The following is an 18,670-nucleotide window of genomic DNA, read 5'->3' as shown; positions in this document are numbered from 1 at the left end:
ATCATAACAATCTTAGACAGAAGAAAAGCACAATAGTTCCATTTACATGCCTGAAAAGGGGTGGGAAGAAGTGCAATTTATTTAATCCCACCCCCTCTCCCTAAAATATTATTAATAATATATATGTCCCTCTTCCTTTTACATTGCTCCTCTATATTTATATATCTATACACACACACACACACACACACACTCACACTCATCCATAAACACATACATACGTTTATACATATACACATATAATCTTTTATCAATGCCTTTCTTAGTTGTGCTGGCGAATAAATAAACAAATAATAACTAACTCAAAAAAGGAAATATATAAATAAACAACAGTGAACATATGGTGACAATTAATAACCCTCATCCCTATGTCTTGTGAAAACCATGTTCTTATAAGTGTTTTTGAATTGTCTTATGTTTGAACTTTCCTTGTGCTCCTCCCTCAGTCTATTCCAGACTTTAACACCACACACAGATATGCTAAAACTTTTCCTAGTAGTGCACACCCTCGGAATTTTGAAATTAAATCTACCCCTTAAATTATAACTCCCTTCCCCTTCAGTGAATAATTCCTGTATGTTTCCTGGTAGTAGATTATTTCTGGCTTTGATTATGATTTGTGTTCTGAATTTTGCGTGACTTCAGAATGAACTGCCTGTAGATTTTGCAGACTGGCTACATAAACACAGGCAGGCGCACTACTTTTGGACAAAATGCACTTTACGTCACTGGGACTGAATATTGGAACAGTTTACCGCTCAACATAAGAGACTCACAATCATATACCACCTTCAAATCACAACTTAAACATTGGATGAAGGAAAACCAAGCCTGTGACCATCAGGAGATCATCCTCTGTGTGTTTTTGGGATGTTTTGCATTTCTGTCTACTGTCTTTTTATGATGTCTTTTACAATATTTTGCCTTTTTGTCAACTGCCTTTCCTGTCACCTGCCTAGGGACTACAGATGGAAATTAGCTCTGCTGTTACAATCTGGCATATTTACAGCTGCAATTGTTGCAGATGTTCATTAATATGCACTGTCCCTATAAAATAAATAAAAATAAATAAATAAATAAATGAACAAACAATGCACAGCTTCACAACAGTAGTTCCTCTCTACAGTGCTTAAATAATAAAAGCTGCAGAATCAAAAGGGGATGCTAAAACGCGTCTGTCCATTTATTCTGTTAGCTCGTCAAAGTTTATCAACTTTCTTCTGAAGTTTTTGGAGGTTCATCTTTTCTAATATGTGAACAAGTGTAGCAGCAGATGCACTTATTTTACTTAAACAGAAGTAAATCTGCTCTTCCAGACCTTCTTTGCAGGAACAGTTATTTCAGTTAGAGTCTGTTAGCACTGATACATGTTAGCCGAGCTGGTAAATGCCAGATTATCTGTTATTTAACAATGTTCTATATCATCCCGACTGTGTGCAAAACAGTAAAATGCAGATCACCAGAATGCATCGACTATTGGGAACAGATAAAACTTGTAATTTAACACTTTAAATGGACTTTCACTGTTAGCATGTTAGCAAAGAGCTGGTCGGTTAATTAGCAAGCTAGCAACAAAATGCAAACCAGCGCCGCCGTGTTTTAATTGATAATGACAATATGAGGGAGTGCATCTAAAATACTGTTCTTATATCTGTAAAATTATGTCATAATAAGATTTATTACCTTTATAACATCCAAATATGTGATGACTGCTCTTTATCATCCATCGCTGAGGTGAAGAACAATAACATCCGCCCCTTTTAATTCGTACTGTATTTTACCGACACAGCGCACCCTACAGACCCGGATGTACGACAGCATGTGTTTACGTTTACGACTGCTACGTCGTCTTCTTCTTTGGTTTTGATTGGCGGCCGACAATTGATTTAGCATGCGCATTACCGCCACCTATCGGACTGGGGCGTAGCACAGTAGATTAGCAGGAAAATAAAATAAAATAAAATAAAATAAAATAAAATAAAATAAAATAAAATAAAATAAAATAAAATAAAATAAAATAAAATAAAATAAAATAAAATAAAAATGCTAATAATAATAATAATAATAATAATAAAATTACAAAATAACTAAAATAAAAAAAAGTATTTATGTATACTATTAGAGCTATTTGTCTGTTTAGTTTTTTTGTTCCATGCTAATTTACCTTTTTGTTTACTAATTTAGCATTTTTTGCTAATTGTTTATTTTTTGTTTACTTTTTTGTTTGTTTCATCTTTAGAATATATTTTTTGATTTTCATGGCTATTGCTTTCATTCTTTAGTATTTAGCACCTTTTTGTTTTGTGTTTTCTGATTGGTTTAGACTGTGGGCACCTGGGTATAAATAGGGAGCACCAAGTTAGACCAGCATACACCTGGGTGGGCCTATGGATTTTTTAACGGAAAATCAGACAGACAACCAGTCATTCACAGACAGACAGGATGAGCAGGAGAGACGGCACAAAAGGCCTTAGTTGTTGTTTGCCTGGAAAATCCTAAAAATAAACCACTTGAAATACATCTATGATATGGACATTGTATTTTTGACTGCGTAAACCACAAACCCATGGTGCATCTAGTGGTTATTTGAGTTATGTTTAAGTCTTAAGTTCAGTCACCTTTAATTTGATTTAATTTTGATGACAAATAGCCGCTACATATACATACACATTATGACTACTACTACTACTACTACTATAAAAATAATATCGTTTTTAATTATGTTGTCTGTCACCCAGGCTGTTCTGAATATAACATATCTATATTAGATGCTAAACTTTCACCAACAACTGGAACTAATTGCACTATAATTGCACACATTTACTTTTTTTTTTTTTAACTGTCATATTTATACAAACCTCTATTCTTCATTTGTATCCATACTGCTCACTTACTACCATTAGTTCCCCTCTAATTTGATTTGTCCATTTTTGCCTTGGTTTTTACTGAGCTCAGTTATTACATAACTGTGGTTGAGTTATAAGGAGATGTAATATGAATAAAAAAAAGAAAGGGAATGAAACATGCAAGCAGGGAAAAACGGTTTAACAGTGTGGTGTTTTTCAGTGTCCATAAGGTTAAAAATTAAGTTCTGAACATAACTTCAAACCTTTAATTTTTCAGTAATTGCTTGATGCCTAACTTACTCTAAAAAGCTAATCTATTGGTTCTTTAATATAGGTTTTATAACTTTTTATTTGAAGCAGTGCTGTAATAATTATGCTCATTAAATGAATAAATAAATGTCATAAGATGCTCAAGGAAAGACAAAACAATGATAAAACTATAAATGCCTTGACATCGTGCATAGCTTCAAATAACATTAAGGTGTTGTATTTATTCCCTTTTAAAATCAAATAAGAAATTTGGTTTCTTTAAATGTACAAGGTTCAGCATTATACATCATGTTGCAGTTCATGGTATAAATTACAAGGTTCTTGGAAAAAAAAGCAAAAAAATTGTGTCGACAAAGTGACGAAAGATGGAATTTATCGCAGTTTTTATTTATTTTATTTAAACATGAAATGCAATAAGACTCCAGTTATCAACACAATACAGATATTAATTCAAGTAAATTATAACAGGAAAAACACAAATATACTTTAGAATGCATTACACATACATTACAATCAAATAAAAAGCTTTAGGACTTGGACACAGGTTTGGTCAGACCAGATTCAGGTTAAAACACAGAAACGAACAGCAGATCAGTAAACAGTAGTTTAATATCCATGTGATGTGAATATTAGGACACATAAAAAATAAAACAAAACATTAAAATTCTCCAGTATTCCCATTAAATTAATAATATCAACATGAGAACTGATGGAAAAATTCAGCAACATTATGGAAAAAAAAGTCATGTGTTATATCACATTTTGACATTTTCTTTTATGTGCATAATAAATATAAGTGTCAGGTATGTTTGGGATGATATGAATAAAATATACGACTTGTTAAAAAATCATTTAATCTTGCACTAACTGACCTTTTGAGGAAATAATTGAGTTCACAGTCAGAATATATCACTATTAAAATATGAGAAAAAAAACTATGAGGTGGATCATTTTACTGAAGTAATGATTCTAAAATGAACAAAATGACCTTAAAAACAAACACGATGTGATTCATTGTGGATGTGTGGCCCCAGTGTGTGATGATTCTTTAGCTTATTTGGTTCAGTTCCTTTGCTTTCTTCCTCAGATGCCTCTTACGGATCTTAATTATCCACTGAATTGTAAGTTTGGCAAAATTAGCGGCTTTAAATAACGCCATGAAGACGCCGCAGAGGATGACGCCGGAGTTCCAGGGGTTGGCGGTCACGATCTGCAAATAAACCGACGTCAAAACAATGAACTCCGGTTTGAAACCAGTGGAAAAAAAAGAAAACAAAACAGAAAACCTACCAGTCTGATCTCCTGCATGAATGGATCCCTCCACTCGAAGACCACGAAGAACAGCTGGTTCCTCTGCTCTGGTTCAGGCCTTCGGTCGTTGAATTTCACCACCGCCGACTGAAAACATCACACAAGGAAACGCAGACGTCTTTACAGGTCACATTCATCTGTCACAGCTTTATTTAAAAGGGCTCATTTATTTAAACCAGGGGTCTCAAACATGCAGCCCAGGGGCCAAATGCGTCCCGCCAAAGGTTCTGGTCTGGATCCTGGGATGAATTTGCAAAGTGTAAAAATTCCACAGTCAAGGCTGTGGAACTCATTTTAGTTCAGGTTCCACATACAGACCAATATGATCTACAGTCAAATAATAACAGCAGAAGAACCGACAAGAAATGATGACTTCATATTTTCTTCTCTGATGGGTAAATAATATTACATTATACCTATAAATAAGGACAACTTCAAATTTTTGTCTTTGTTTTAGTGCAAAAAATAACATTAAATTATGAAAATATTTATATTTACAAACTATCCTGTAACAATAAAATCACCTGAACAAATATGAACAACCTGAAATGTCTAAAGAAAATTAAGCACAATTTTAACAATTTGTTGCCTGTTCCTCAGTGTTTAGTGTCTTTGAAGATCTGATCCATAATGCACATGTAGAAATGATAAGTTGAGGCAGAATATTGTTAAAATTGCATTTGTTTTTCTTAAGAAATTTCAGTTTTTTCAGGTTATTCACATCTTTTTTGTTTGGATAGTTTATAAAAGTAAGTATTTTCATAATTTTGTGGGAGTTTTTTGCACTAAAAGACAGGCAAAAATTTGGAGTTGTCATTAGTTATAGGTTATTCTGTTATTATTTTACTGGTTCAGCCCACCGGAGATCAAATCGGGCTGAATGTGGAACCTGAAAGAACATGAGTTTGAGAGCCCTGATGTACTGTGATATTCTGTCTTATCTCAGGTTCAAAACACACCATCTTTTAACCCAGACCAGTTCAGAACTTCTGGTCTGATGATTATTTCCACCGCTCCATGTGTGAAACTCATGACCCACCTCCTGCCGAAACTCGACCCCGTCGTTGCTTTTCCCAGACGTCTTCACCAGAGACATCTTGACCCAGGTTCTGAATCCTCCAGAGAAGGTCCATGTGGAGTAATTCCTCTCACAGTCCCTCATGAACTCAGACGTATTTACACTACGAGAACAGAAAATAAGGAAGGTGTTTATTAGAAAACAGTTCCAGTGTCCCTGTATGTCAGCGTCATGTTCTGTCTGAATCAATAACCAGTTGAATGTGTGAGGTTGTCAGGTTCTGTTCTATGATCCAGTCCTGTGGTCTGGATGCAGATCAATCGAACTATAGAAGTGGGCGGGACTTTCACTGAAGGAGAACTCAACTCATCCAATCACAGTCCATATATGACTTCTATCAGTGATCAGTAAGAACTACATTGATATCTGGAACCGTTTCACTGAGCTAAAAACCATGTGCACATTGTTTGTATGTGTTTTCTAATCAGAATGGTAATAAAACACAACAGAATATGAATCTGCATGTTCTCAAGTTCAGTTCAGTGCATCATGTTGACACTTACCTGTCAGTCAAGTCACTATATTTAGCAAAAAGCATGTAAGTGATGGCGCTGAAGTCCTCCTCTGTCTCATTATGACTGAACTGCATGAAGATCACCTCTTTGTTTCTGACGTCGGACGGACCACGGATCACCAGGGCGTTTTTCTATCACACACAAGCAGAGAAGCAGAAAAACGTTAGAGCTGCTCCATTTAGAGCTGAATTTACTAACCTTCAACCCCGTCCGGATAGAGTTACATAAAAACTCAACAGTGATTAGACACTGGTGTTGACTCTGTTCCACATCCACCATTCATAACCTCATGGAAAAAATTTACATATGTTTGTAAAGACGTGTGTGAAGCGGTTTAACCCAGGGCTGTCAAACTCATTTTACTTCCAGGGCCAAACCAGTAAAATAACAGGAAAATATCCTGTGAATATTGACAATTCCAAAGTTTTCTCTTTGTTTTGGTGCAAAAAGTAAAATTAAATGATGAAAATGTCAAAATGTTTACATTTACAAACATTCCTTTACCACAGTGGATCAACAAAGGTACAAAACATGTAGTATCAGCACAATATTATTAATAGTTTGGTTTGGACCTGGTTGGAGTCGTCATTATTTACAGGTTAGTCTGCTTTTATTTCACTGGTCTGACCCACTTCAATTCAAATTGGTTGAAAATGAGTTTGACGTGCTCGACTGTAAATGTTTTCAAAGAAAATATTGCACTTTGCAAATTCATCCCACAGGCCAGATGGGAATCTGTGGTGGTCTGGTTTTGGCCCACGGGCCACATGTTTGACACCCCTGGTCTAACCTGTTCCTTCCAACTTCATTTGTGTTAATTTTCTCATATTTACCAAGTTCCAAAGGTTAGAACTGAAGAACTACGTGGCCAAAATGACTCAATAACACCTCATTTGAAAGGTTATAGCAGTGGGGTCAAATTCATTTTAGTTCAGGGGCCACATACAGCCTAATATGATATAAAGTGGGCCGGACCGGTAAAATAATATAAATAATAGGATAAGAACACAATGTTAACTCCAAAGTTTTCTCTATGTTTTTGACTGAAAAAAAGTAAAATTCCATAATGAAAATGTTTACATCTATGAACTGTACTTGAACATAACATGAACAAATATGAACCTGGAAATTCTTAAGAAAAATAATTGCAATTTTAACAATATTACGCCTTAGTTTATCATTTATACATATGCATTACAACTTACAGATCACAGTGGATCTACAAATACATAAAACATTTAGTAAAATTGGTACAATTCCACACACCTCTCTTAAGACATTTGAGGTTATTCATATTTGTTTAGGTTATTCATATTTTGCTTGTAAAAGGCTAGTCTGTAAATGTAAACATTTTTGTGTAATTTTCCTTTTTTTTTGCAGTTTTCATTATTTATAGGTTATTATGATAGTATTTTACTGGTCTGACCCACTTTAGGTTGAATTGACCTAAAATTATTTGAACATCCTTGATTGTTAATATCTTCAGTGCAGTGGCGGCTGCTTGTCTTTCAGACAGGAGAAGCTCATTGTTGGCTTACATCAAAAAAAAAAAAAAAAAAAAAAATTGTCAAGTTATTTAAACATACATTCGGCCCTCCGTTCCTTTTTCAGAAAATGGTCAGTGATCTTATCATACCAAGTAGGCGTATTTTCCAGGGACTGGACCAGTGTCCTCTGAATGTCCAGCAGAGCTGGGCTGCTTAGACGGCCTTGGCCCATTGTGTTGCAGGTGTAGAACTGGAGCCTTTTTAAACTAGAGATGCTCCTTTCACTCCGACCTAGCTGACAGTTTGATTGATTTAACTATCTACAAAACGATATTAAACTCGAACAAGATATGATTAAATTATGAAACTGAAACAAGAAAACGCTGAAATTATGTTAAATTGAAACAAGGAAGTACAATGAGTGTGTTTTATTTACTGTGCAAGAAATGAACGAGTAATTTCGTAGTGGTTTCTCTCTTGATTTCACAGCAGAATGTGCGATGGTATTAAACTGAACTGTGTCAGTGAAGGAGTAGAGCTCAAAATTGCTGTCAATCAAACAGGATTCAGCCTTTCGACTGATCCTCCAATTCCGGCGTCCAGCCCAGCCGAGCTCCGCCCACAGCTCCATTCACCCCCAGAGACGCCCGGTGTCCGGGGGCAGGACAACATCGTGGCATTTATCCAATTACCGTTCAATTTTGAGGCAATGAAAAAAACTGTTCCACTCAGTCCCATTGAAGCCCACAGACGCCCGCAGTCTACGGACAAATGCACTGAGCAGAGATGGAGGAGAAAACAGAGACACGGGAATGGAGGAGAAGTGAACAACATCGTGTCCATTGATTTGTGATAAAGCTGATTGTGAACGAACTCATCTTTGAGATGAACGTGTTCTAACACATTTGGAGTCAATAAAATGTCAACACAACCGAACATATTTAACCATTTAATTTTTGTAATTTTAGGGGAAGCCGGGCTTCCCTTGCAGTCTGTGAGAAATCGCTACTGCTTCAGTGTAATGTCTGCACTTCACAAATTCATCCCAGGGGCCAGATTGGACCCTTTGGCGGGTCAGTTTTGGTCCCCGGGCCGCATGTTTGACACCTGTGGGTTATAACCTCTAGTTTAAAAAAATAATTAATGTCTGATGACTAGTCATGTGACCAGTCATGTGACCTAATGACCCCAAACAGGTAGGAAGTCCCTTTAACTTCAACTGCTATCCAGGTGATTCTTTCACGAATTTTATTTTGGTGTTTAGGAACACTGAAAAATAAACTTAGAGACTCATTTGCAGAGAAGCTTTATAACTAACATTTAACATGTCGAAAATTAATACGTTTTATTGTAAAAACTTTAATGTATTTAATTCAAAATGAAAGACCAAATACAAATACAAAATGAACCTGATGCTGTAGAAAAGCTGCTTTTCAATCATATATTTAACCCCCTGCTCGTCTATCCTATCAAACACACACAGATTAATTCTGGGTTTTTTCTGTAATGATGCCAGTAAATACTGTGCAGTGAATCTTTGGTGTTTTCCCTCAAACCAGCTGCTGAATGTCTTCACATCTGACCTGTGTTGAATTTTTGAAAGGCTCATAGTAGGTCACTTCCTGAATCATGCAGTTGCTCTCCTGGGGTTTCCCAGGGTCCACTAACGGTGGGATGTAGTCGTGGTAGTGATGCATGCAGCTCAACAACCGAGCTTTACCGGGAAACAGAGCGATACCTGGAGGAGGAGAAGCAAGAATTACTGACCACATACGAACAGAACCGGTCCAGAACACCCACTGTATGTCACAGAAACGGTACAGTTCATCTGAAGAGGCTGCGTGCTGCATTAACCCTTTAACCCCTGAGCCCTGATTCCAGGTAAACGTTCACATATGAACCCTTTAACCCCTGAGCCCTGATTCCAGGTAAAGGTTCCCATATTAAAATGTTGCAGGTAAAAGAATGAAACTGATCATAATTTGTGGACTAAGCTGCAGAAGACGAAGATCCACCACACAAAAATATCTTCAAAACACTGAAGATGAAAAGTGAGAAGGTAAATGTAGGGGAGTCTGGATCATCTGACAGAGATCAGTCCCAATATTAAAACTAACATGAGATTTTAACATTCCTTATTTAGAATTTCACAGAAGAATCTTCATCACGATGCGGCAGAAATGGAGAAAAAGGAGGAGAGTACAACTACCAAGAAATGACTAATCGATGCATCATTAACAATAAGAACTCTTAACACTTATCAAAGAAGTCCATCTGGACAAAAAACAGAACGGACACTGAACACAGTATCAATATCAGAGTGAAACAGAAGTCAAAAACAGGATCACATGACAGATAAAGTCTGTCATCTGTTCTGCAGGGTGTTTTCTATGCAGCTGAACCTGTTTGGTGACCATCATCTTCAACAAATACGGGTTTAATGTGTGTATTTGTTACTGCACATCTGCACCCAGTCACACTACATTAAATATTGTTCATGATTCATATAGCTTCCAGACGGTTCACCACAGCCTCTAGAACAAACATACAGCCCATGGGCCAAAAACTGGCCCAACAAAGGGTCCAATCTGGCTGGGATGAATTTACAAAATGCAAAAATGAACTCCAACCGTAAAATTCTACCAATATTCGACCTGTTACTAAATGTTTTGTGTATTTGTAGATCTACTATGATCTGGAAGTTATAATAAACACGTGTAAATGATAAACTGAGGCATAAAACTGTCAAAATTGCATGTATTTCTCTTAAGAAATTTCAGGTTATTTGCTTTTTTTTTGCAAAAGGATGATTTGTAAAAGGATAATCTAACACGAAAAGCACTCGGAGAGACAGATCTGCCCCCCCGATCACCATCAAAATGCAATCATTTCTTCCTTGTGCCAGTATCAACATTTCCTGAAAATGTAATGTAATGTAATGTAATGTAATCTAATCTGATCTGTATATTTATCCAGTTGTCTATGTGACGTAATAGGCCCTTTTCCACCGCAGGAACTTTCTGTATTACCCTGAACGTTCAAAGTTCCTGGTGCGTTTCTTCCGAAAATTACCCGGGTAAATGACCCTCCCCCAGCCCCGAATTTACCCCAAAAAGTTCCTGGTAGGGAGGTAGTACTTTCCAGATTACCAGGAACTTTAAGGGGCAGAGCTGTGTGCTGGAGAACACTGAGTGGTGGACTAGACTGGCAGTATTTCTGCATTCTGTTCACTGCCAATATTTAACTCATTTAATTTCCACAAATTTTGGATTTTGATAATTCGGAAAATGGACCAAAAGAGAAGCTACAACAAGTGGATGGACGACGAGGAAATTCAGACAGACTTTGAATCGCCGACACGAAATAAGCGAGTAAAAGCTGTCGGAGCCAAATATAAAACACAAGCCTAAAGAAATACGAGAAAAGAAGAAGAAATTTATGCAGGTTTAAAGAAACTGAAGGACCACAATGGTCGCAGTGGATCCGACTGTCGAACAAACCAATGGTCTGAATATGACAGAAATATTCCCTGTTTAGTTGGTTCATGCTGTTACAGTAGTCAGAGGCATCAGCTGTTTAGACAAAAGTGAAGTCCGGTTAACCTAAAGCTAATGCTAATGCTAACTGGTCAACAGTCTGACACTAAACCTAAATCACAGAACTGGATGTATTCGTGTTGTCGCTGTGAGCTGAACACTGATTTATTCTGTATGTTTGTGATTTCCACCTGAAATGGACCGAACGGACTCGCCTCTTTTTCTGAACCTGTGGCTTGTTTGTGTCCTGGTCCATCATCTACTGCTGTTTACAACGGCCCAGGTCAGACAGGTCACATGTCACATCACACTGGTAGGAATGTGGCATCATGTGTTCTGTTATTCATTTTAACATTTTTAATACTTTTCCTGTAGGAAAGTGAAAAAGGGACCAGGACCATGGAGTTCCAGACCGGCTGTCCTGGACCAGCTGGTCCACACACAGGTCCAGAACTAGCTGGACCAGACCCTGGTCCAAAAGCCTGAACCTTTCACACGTGTTTATTTCCCTTTTAATCTCAAGGCACCTTTTGTTTTGTTACAATTTTTAATAAAAAAAAAATTCTAACCTAATACTGTCTGTTCATTTGCAAGGCATCAAAATATGAGTATAAGTAATTTTATTAGTAATATGCAGTTGAATTAAATGCAAGCATTTGAGTAAATCTGTCTGACTTTAGGGTTGAACCTGGACTATATCTGTAAAACAATAGAAATGAAACAAAACCATCCATCACACTGAAAGTTAGATGTGATTTAGTTTAAGGAATGAGAAGTTGAAAATACATGTTCTACCATTTGTAAATACAAATTAAGGATATGTAATGATGGTTAACTTCATTTAAAATGTATTCCAGAGGAATTAAGAGATACAATAACCAGTAAAACGTTAAACCCAAACTGTCCACTTACAGGGTGGGGAAGCAAAATTTACAATGAACATTTAGTTGTTTTTTCTCAGCAGGCACTTCGTCAGTTGTTTAGAAACCAAACATATATTGATGTCATAATCATACCTAACACTATTATCCATACCTTTTCAGAAACTTTTGCCCATATGAGTAATCAGGAACGCAAACGTCAAAGAGTGTGTGATTTGCTGAATGCACTCGTCACACCAAAGGAGATTTCAAAAATAGTTGGAGTGTCCATAAAGACTGTTTATAATGGAAAGAAGAGAATGACTATGAGCAAAACTATTACGAGAAAGTCTGGAAGATACTATTAAAGAAGAATGGGAGAAGTTGTCAAACCAATATTTGAGGAACACTTGCGTAAGTTTCAGGAAGCGTGTGAAGGCAGTTATTGAGAAAGAAGGAGGACACATAGAATAAAAACATTTTTCTATTATGTCAATTTTCTTGTGGCAAATAAATTCTCATGACTTTCAATAAACTAACTGGTCATACACTGTCTTTCAATCCCTGCCTCAAAATATTGTAAATTTTGCTTCCCCACCCTGTACAGTACTGTGTCATTTTATTGAACTAGAGGTTAGTTTGTGAATGCACATGAACTGGACTACAGGTTCTGTTACTGCTCCTCATACATCATCAACCTGATTTGAATAAATTACCCTGAACTTTGGGTGCGGTGGAAACGCAGTTACCAGGAACTCTTTTACCCCAAAAAGTTCCTGGTAATAAAGTTCCTGGGCCTTTAGGTGGGAAAGGGCCTAATGACCCATTTGTCTCATCCAAATCCCCTCCTCATATTCTCCACAGTGTTTGTCATGAATACGAACCGGGGGGGGCGAACGAGTCGACCTCTTTGTATGTGACAGACATCACAGGGTTGTTGAGTTTCTCCAGGAAGTCGGAGATGGTCTGGTACGCCAGGAACGCCGCCACTGTGGTCAGCAGCACGTAGATGAGGACCAGAACCCCCGTGAAGACGTTCTTCAGGCAGGTTTTACTGAACTTCCTGGATGGGCTGACCTGGACCTCATCCTCTGCAGGACAGTGGACACACAGGTTACAGGTTTACAGGTGATGATTTACAGGTGATGATTTACAGATGACTATTATGGAAATGACCTGGTGAGATGCTGCCGTTCGGCTCATCTGGCTCCAGGTCTTTGGTGGCGTCATCGAAAAAGCCTGGAGTCGATGCTTCAACTTCCTCCTCCTCATCATCACCAATGAACTGGTTAAAAAAAGTTAAGTAATAGTATAAAGGGAGGGGAGAACATGTACAAAATAAGAAACAAAAATGGACAAAGGCAAGCATCAGCCAAAAATAAACAGCAAAAATAACTAAAAAGGAACAAAATTTAACAAAATAGGCAAGAAAATGAAGAATAAACATAAATAAGAAACAAAATTAATGAAGATAGATTATCTTTAATGACAAATACAGAATATAGTTTTATACTGGTATAAATATCATCGCATTGATTAGGTTTAGATTTGGTTTAAATTATTATCTTTGTTTCCAAAATGCCTCAGAAAGAGTTTTTACTTCATTCATCTCAACATTGATTTTTTTTTTTTTTTTATCCATGTCTATGATTTTAAATGTTCTTCCTCTAAATTTCTAAAATATTTCTCATGCTCTGACTGTAAATAATAATTTTCTTCCACAACTAACCATCTACTTTCTTCACATCTCACTGAGGAAGAAAAATCTCCCATTAAACTTTAAGGAAATATTAATGTTCATATCTCAAATCAGCATGAACAGGACATGATGTGTCCCAATACTTTTGTCCACATAGTTAATTCATCTTGCCTCAGATTCAGACATTATAACTGAAACTGTTCACACATAATAAAAAGTCTTCATTCGTATGGTGTTATATAACAGGCCAGTATCTGCAGTATCAACAGAACCATGTGAGCTATAATTAAAATGCTGTAACAGACGTTGCATCATGTATTTTTGTTGCTGACAGTCCTGCAGAACGACAGCAGTTCAACCTGTGACACCGAAGTAACAATTATAGAACAGTGTGTGTGACACTGACACCAGGACGTATAATAAACTCATATGTACACATGGAGGAAGCACTTTGTCGTCTTTTACTTAAATAAAATAACAATACCAGAGTGTAAAACTATTCTTTCTCAGGTTGAGTTTGATGGATCCATTAGTGTTGGTTCCAAGTTTTACAGTTTTAGCTTTAATATTAGACTTCTCAACTCCAGATTAATTAATTAAGGTATTTATTTATCTGTTGTTCTATATCGTTTACTATTTATTATTACTATTAGTTGCCGGTACAAAAATACATTTCACTGTACAAGTTTCTATACATGGGGCGACACGGTGGTGCAGTGGTTAGCACTCGTGCCTCACAGCAAGAAGGTCCTGGGTTCGATTCCAACACCAGTCGACGGGGGGTGGGACCTTTCTGTGTGGAGTTTGCATGTTCTCCCCGTGTCTGCGTGGGTTCTCTCCGGGTACTCCAGCTTCCTCCCACCATCCAAACACATGCACTAACAGGTTAATTGGTTAATCTAAATTGCCCATAGGTGTGAATGTGAGAGTGATTGTTTGTCTCTATATGTTCAGCCCTGCGATGAACTGGCGAAATGTCCAGGGTGTACCCTGCCTTCGCCCCTATGTAGCTGGGATAGGCTCCAAGCGACCCCCGTGACCCTAGTGAGGATAAAGCGGGTTCAGAAAATGAATGAAAGTTTCTATACATAACTATGTATGAGATGTGTAACAGTCATTTAAGTGTATTTTATACTGAATGCCACTGACTTCCTCATTTACACATTAACCAGAACTGTAAAATGTTATTTATTTACAATACCCAATAAATAATATACTGTTTTTGGACAAAATCACCATTTACTTGACAGTAACTTTCTGTAAGAAAATGACAAGATTATTTTTTATTTTCTCAAAAAAGTGTATTTTTCTTCAGATAAACGGTGCTACTTTTCAGCTATCCTTATAATACATGTATTTAAATTTTAAATATAACGTACTAGTCTATATTTGAGTAGGGCTGTAAGAAAATATCGGTTCTGCAATATATCGCGATATTTCATTTCACAATACTGTATCGATATTAAAAAGTACTGTATTGATATTTTTAGGTATTTATTCAAATGTAGATATTGTGAAGGTTCATTTTTGTTTTTTGTTTATATTTTATTTATTATTATTTAACACTCTTTTATTATATAATGTTAATTCCTTCGTTGAGATTGTACAAAAATACTGTTCTGATGTTAGTTCTGAACTAATAGAATATAAACATTTGAACAGGATCTGAAACTGTAATGTCTGTAAAACAGGATTTCAGTTTGAACACAGGAACATTTTGTGATATAACATGAGATCCTGTTGGGATCAAATAAAAATGTGTTTAGTATTTGTGCAGATTTCTGGTGTAATTCCATTCTTCCAGGAAATAATAATTTTAAAAAAGAAACAAAACCACAAAAAATTGCCTTATTAACAGTTTCATGATATATTGTGATATATTGTATCGTGATCCTTGTATTGTGATTTGTATCACATCGCCAGATTCTTGCCAATACACAGCCCTATAGTTGAGATGTACTACAGTAGAGGGATAAATGTACCAATACTCCAGTGCAGTACTCATACTCCAGTGCAGTAGTAAATGTTGTACTTGTTACTTCCAGCCTCTGCATCAGTTTAATCCACAGGTGTCAAACATGCGGTCTGGGATCCAAATCTTTCCCACCAAAGGGTCCAGTTCGGCCCTTTGAATGAATGTGTGAAATGCAAAAATTACACTGAAGATATGAACAGTCCTTTTAGTTCAGGTTCCACATTCAGACCAATTCAATCTCAGGCAGGTCATAATAACCTACAAATATTAACAACTCCAAATTTTTCTCTTTGTAAATATAAATGTTTTTATGTATTTACACTAAAACAAAGTATAATATTGCAAAAATATCTGAATAACCTGAACAAATATGAACAACCTCAAATGTTTTAAGAGAAGTAAGTGCAATTGTACTGATATTCCACCTGTTATTAAATGTTTTGTGTATTTGTAGATCCACTGTGATCTGTACGTTATAATGTACATGTGTAAATGACAAACTGAAACAGAATATTATTAAAATTACACATTTTTTAGTTTATTCATATTATTCACATTGTTTGAAAGGATAGTTTGTAAATACAAACCTGTTCATAATGTAATTTTACATTTTTCACTCTAAAACAGAGAAAAGTTTGGAGTTGACATTATTTATATATTATTATGTTATTATTTTACTGGTTTAGCCCACTGCAGATCAAATTCAGCTGAACGTGGAACTGATCTAACATGAGTTTGACAGTCCTGCTGGAATCCTTCACTGACTCAGTGTAAAGTTTGTCCTGTTGTAGTTTTTATGTGTCTAAGGTTTAACTGGATGATGATCAGACTCAGGAAACTGGAGTCAGCTGTTTGTGTGCACAGGCTGTACAGCGGGCAGCTGTCCGGTCACGTGACCTCCGTGTACACTTTAAGGACTGTTTTCCACTAAAAACCTCCTTTCCCCCACAGATCCTGTTGGACATGAGTGTTTACAGACATGAGCCTGGAGCTCATCCTACCTGCTCATATGGGCTGGAGTTGTCTGTGGTCAGCATTCCTCTGTCTTCTTCTGTCTTCTTCTGTCCTCCAGGTGTTTTTTTTTTTTTTTTTATTCCTCTGGGTTATTTAGTCCTAGTCTGAGCCACACTGGGCCTCAGTAAGGAGCGCATGTTTACCCCACAGTCTAAACCCCACTTCCCTGGACAGTCCCGGGCTTCCGCTGGTCACAGACGGACCACATCCACGGAGGTTCACTTCCACAGACAGAAGCCCATCCCAACAGGAGGCCGACCCACCGCAGGGCCGAGCACCAACTATTGGTTCACAGGTTCCCTTCGTCCCACCCCTCTGTCATACCTAATGCTGCCTTCACGGACACCTGGGAAACTTAAATGTTAACCCTTCTCAGGCCGTGGTTGAGTTTATTTCCCTCACACATAAACTTCATTTGTAAGCTTTGGAATAAAATCTGACAAAATCTACTACTACTACTACTACTACTACTACTACTACTACTACTACTACTACTAATAATAATAATTTAATGGAAAAAAAAAAAAAAAAAGAAATCACATTTCATTCCTTTTGGCCAGGACTCCCTTGTAAAAGATGTTCTAAATTTCAATGGGATCTTTTTTCCTGGTTAAAAAAGGTTATTTATTTATTTATTTATGCATAGTTTTTGCCTGCTGGCAGTAAGTTACTTTGAGCCGATGGTAAAAGCACTAACCGAGCTAATGGGAAACCACCATTTTTGCTTTGTACAAACTCTGCTTTTTAGCACATTAATGGTAAAGTTCAGTGTAGTTTAATTAGTGAACTGACTCCAACTATGTAAATAGCTGTTTTTGTAGTATCTTTATGATTTAAAGACTACTTGCTATGCCAGTCAGTATTCAAACCAAACTAATTAGACATGGGTTATATAATGAACTATATCAGGGGTGTCCAACCCTGGTCCTCCAGATCCACTGTCCTGCCTGTTTTAGATGGGTCCCTGAACTACATACACCTCACAAAAACTAGATTCAACAAATAAAATTCAGTGACTAGTGGTAAAAACACACTCCTGAGGCAGACAAAGGGTGATCTCATAAACTGAATAAACACACACCTATGTGACACAAACTACTGTGGTTATTCATGAGTATGCCATGGGTGTCCAACCCTGGTCCTCCAGATCCACCATCCTGCCTGTTTTAGATGGATCCCTCTTCCAACACACCTGACGGTCATTCTCAGACTTCTGCAGAGCTGGACGATAGGCTGACCATTTGAATCAGGTGTGTTAGAAGAGGGATCCATCTAAAACATGCAGGACTGTGGCTCTGGAGGACCAGGGTTGGACCCCCCTGGAGTATGCTAACACCTCCATTAGCTAACAAGCATCACAGCATCTGTTATTAAATGAGTTCATAAACCAGCAAACACTGTTACAACCAACAGCATTACCAAGAGCACAAATCCACTGAAATACACAGTTTAAGAACAGTAGCCTAAAATTTACAAATGCACCAGCAACAACGCCAACTCCGCGTCTGTTTTGTATGTTTATTTTTCTTTCAGCTGTAAAAACTGGACCAAGGCAGACTCTGGTCTAGACCCTGGTTTCATCCATCCTCCGACAACGGCCACATCTTCCTTTTCTCCAGTGGCTCAGCGATGGTAAACACGTGGGAAATGAATGTTTGTGTTAGTGTTTACAGCTAGCCGGTGGTACCTTTCTGCCTGGGGGTGTGTTTGTGGGTTAGGGTTAGTTCCATAAGATGTGCCATTTCTGGGGAGAGACAAGATCTATGGCACCAGGACGGTGACAAACCATTTAACAATTTCACAGTTACTTTGAAGATATTTAATTAAGGTACAAATGTTACATAGTTTTAAGCTAGGAAGATGATACTGGAAACTATAGGAAATTAAATAGTTAGCTAGCTTAGACCAGCTAAGAGCCAAGACGGTGAAAAGGTTAAAGGTTAGCTGCTTTAGCATCAACAAACAGTAGCATTAGCAATTAGCATTAGCAACTCGCTAAGTTTTTCTGTACAAATAAAGTAAAACTGTTGTAACTAATTAAAATACATACGTACAGTAATGAGTCAATTAATGAATTAA

General features: G+C 37.0%; 2 protein-coding genes across 2 annotated transcripts in view; both read right to left on the bottom strand.

Moving 5' to 3' along the window:
* The window catches only part of znf106a (zinc finger protein 106a), a 46,576-nt gene extending 44,820 nt beyond the window's left edge, over window positions 1-1,756 (bottom strand). The window contains exon 1 of the mRNA XM_030127156.1: window positions 1,684-1,756. The gene's annotated coding sequence lies outside the window, so the exon portion shown is untranslated. The remainder of the gene's footprint in view (window positions 1-1,683) is intronic.
* A 1,726-nt stretch (window positions 1,757-3,482) lies between these two features.
* On the bottom strand, window positions 3,483-16,832 carry pacc1 (proton activated chloride channel 1). The gene is made up of 8 exons (XM_030125916.1): window positions 16,579-16,832; window positions 13,080-13,188; window positions 12,788-12,994; window positions 9,091-9,245; window positions 6,009-6,151; window positions 5,467-5,608; window positions 4,407-4,514; window positions 3,483-4,326 (listed from the first exon to the last, which is right to left on the bottom strand). The coding sequence occupies exons 1-8, from the start codon at window positions 16,612-16,614 to the stop codon at window positions 4,165-4,167; spliced, it is 1,062 nt and encodes a 353-aa protein (XP_029981776.1). The 5' UTR covers window positions 16,615-16,832; the 3' UTR covers window positions 3,483-4,164.
* Window positions 16,833-18,670: the final 1,838 nt, after the last annotated feature.

The sequence above is a fragment of the Sphaeramia orbicularis genome, chromosome 22 (genome assembly GCF_902148855.1).
Source record: "Sphaeramia orbicularis chromosome 22, fSphaOr1.1, whole genome shotgun sequence".
NCBI classification, from domain to species: Eukaryota; Metazoa; Chordata; class Actinopteri; order Kurtiformes; family Apogonidae; genus Sphaeramia; species Sphaeramia orbicularis.
The sequence above is the reverse complement of the archived record's forward strand: the minus strand, read 5'-3'. Positions and strand labels throughout refer to the sequence as shown.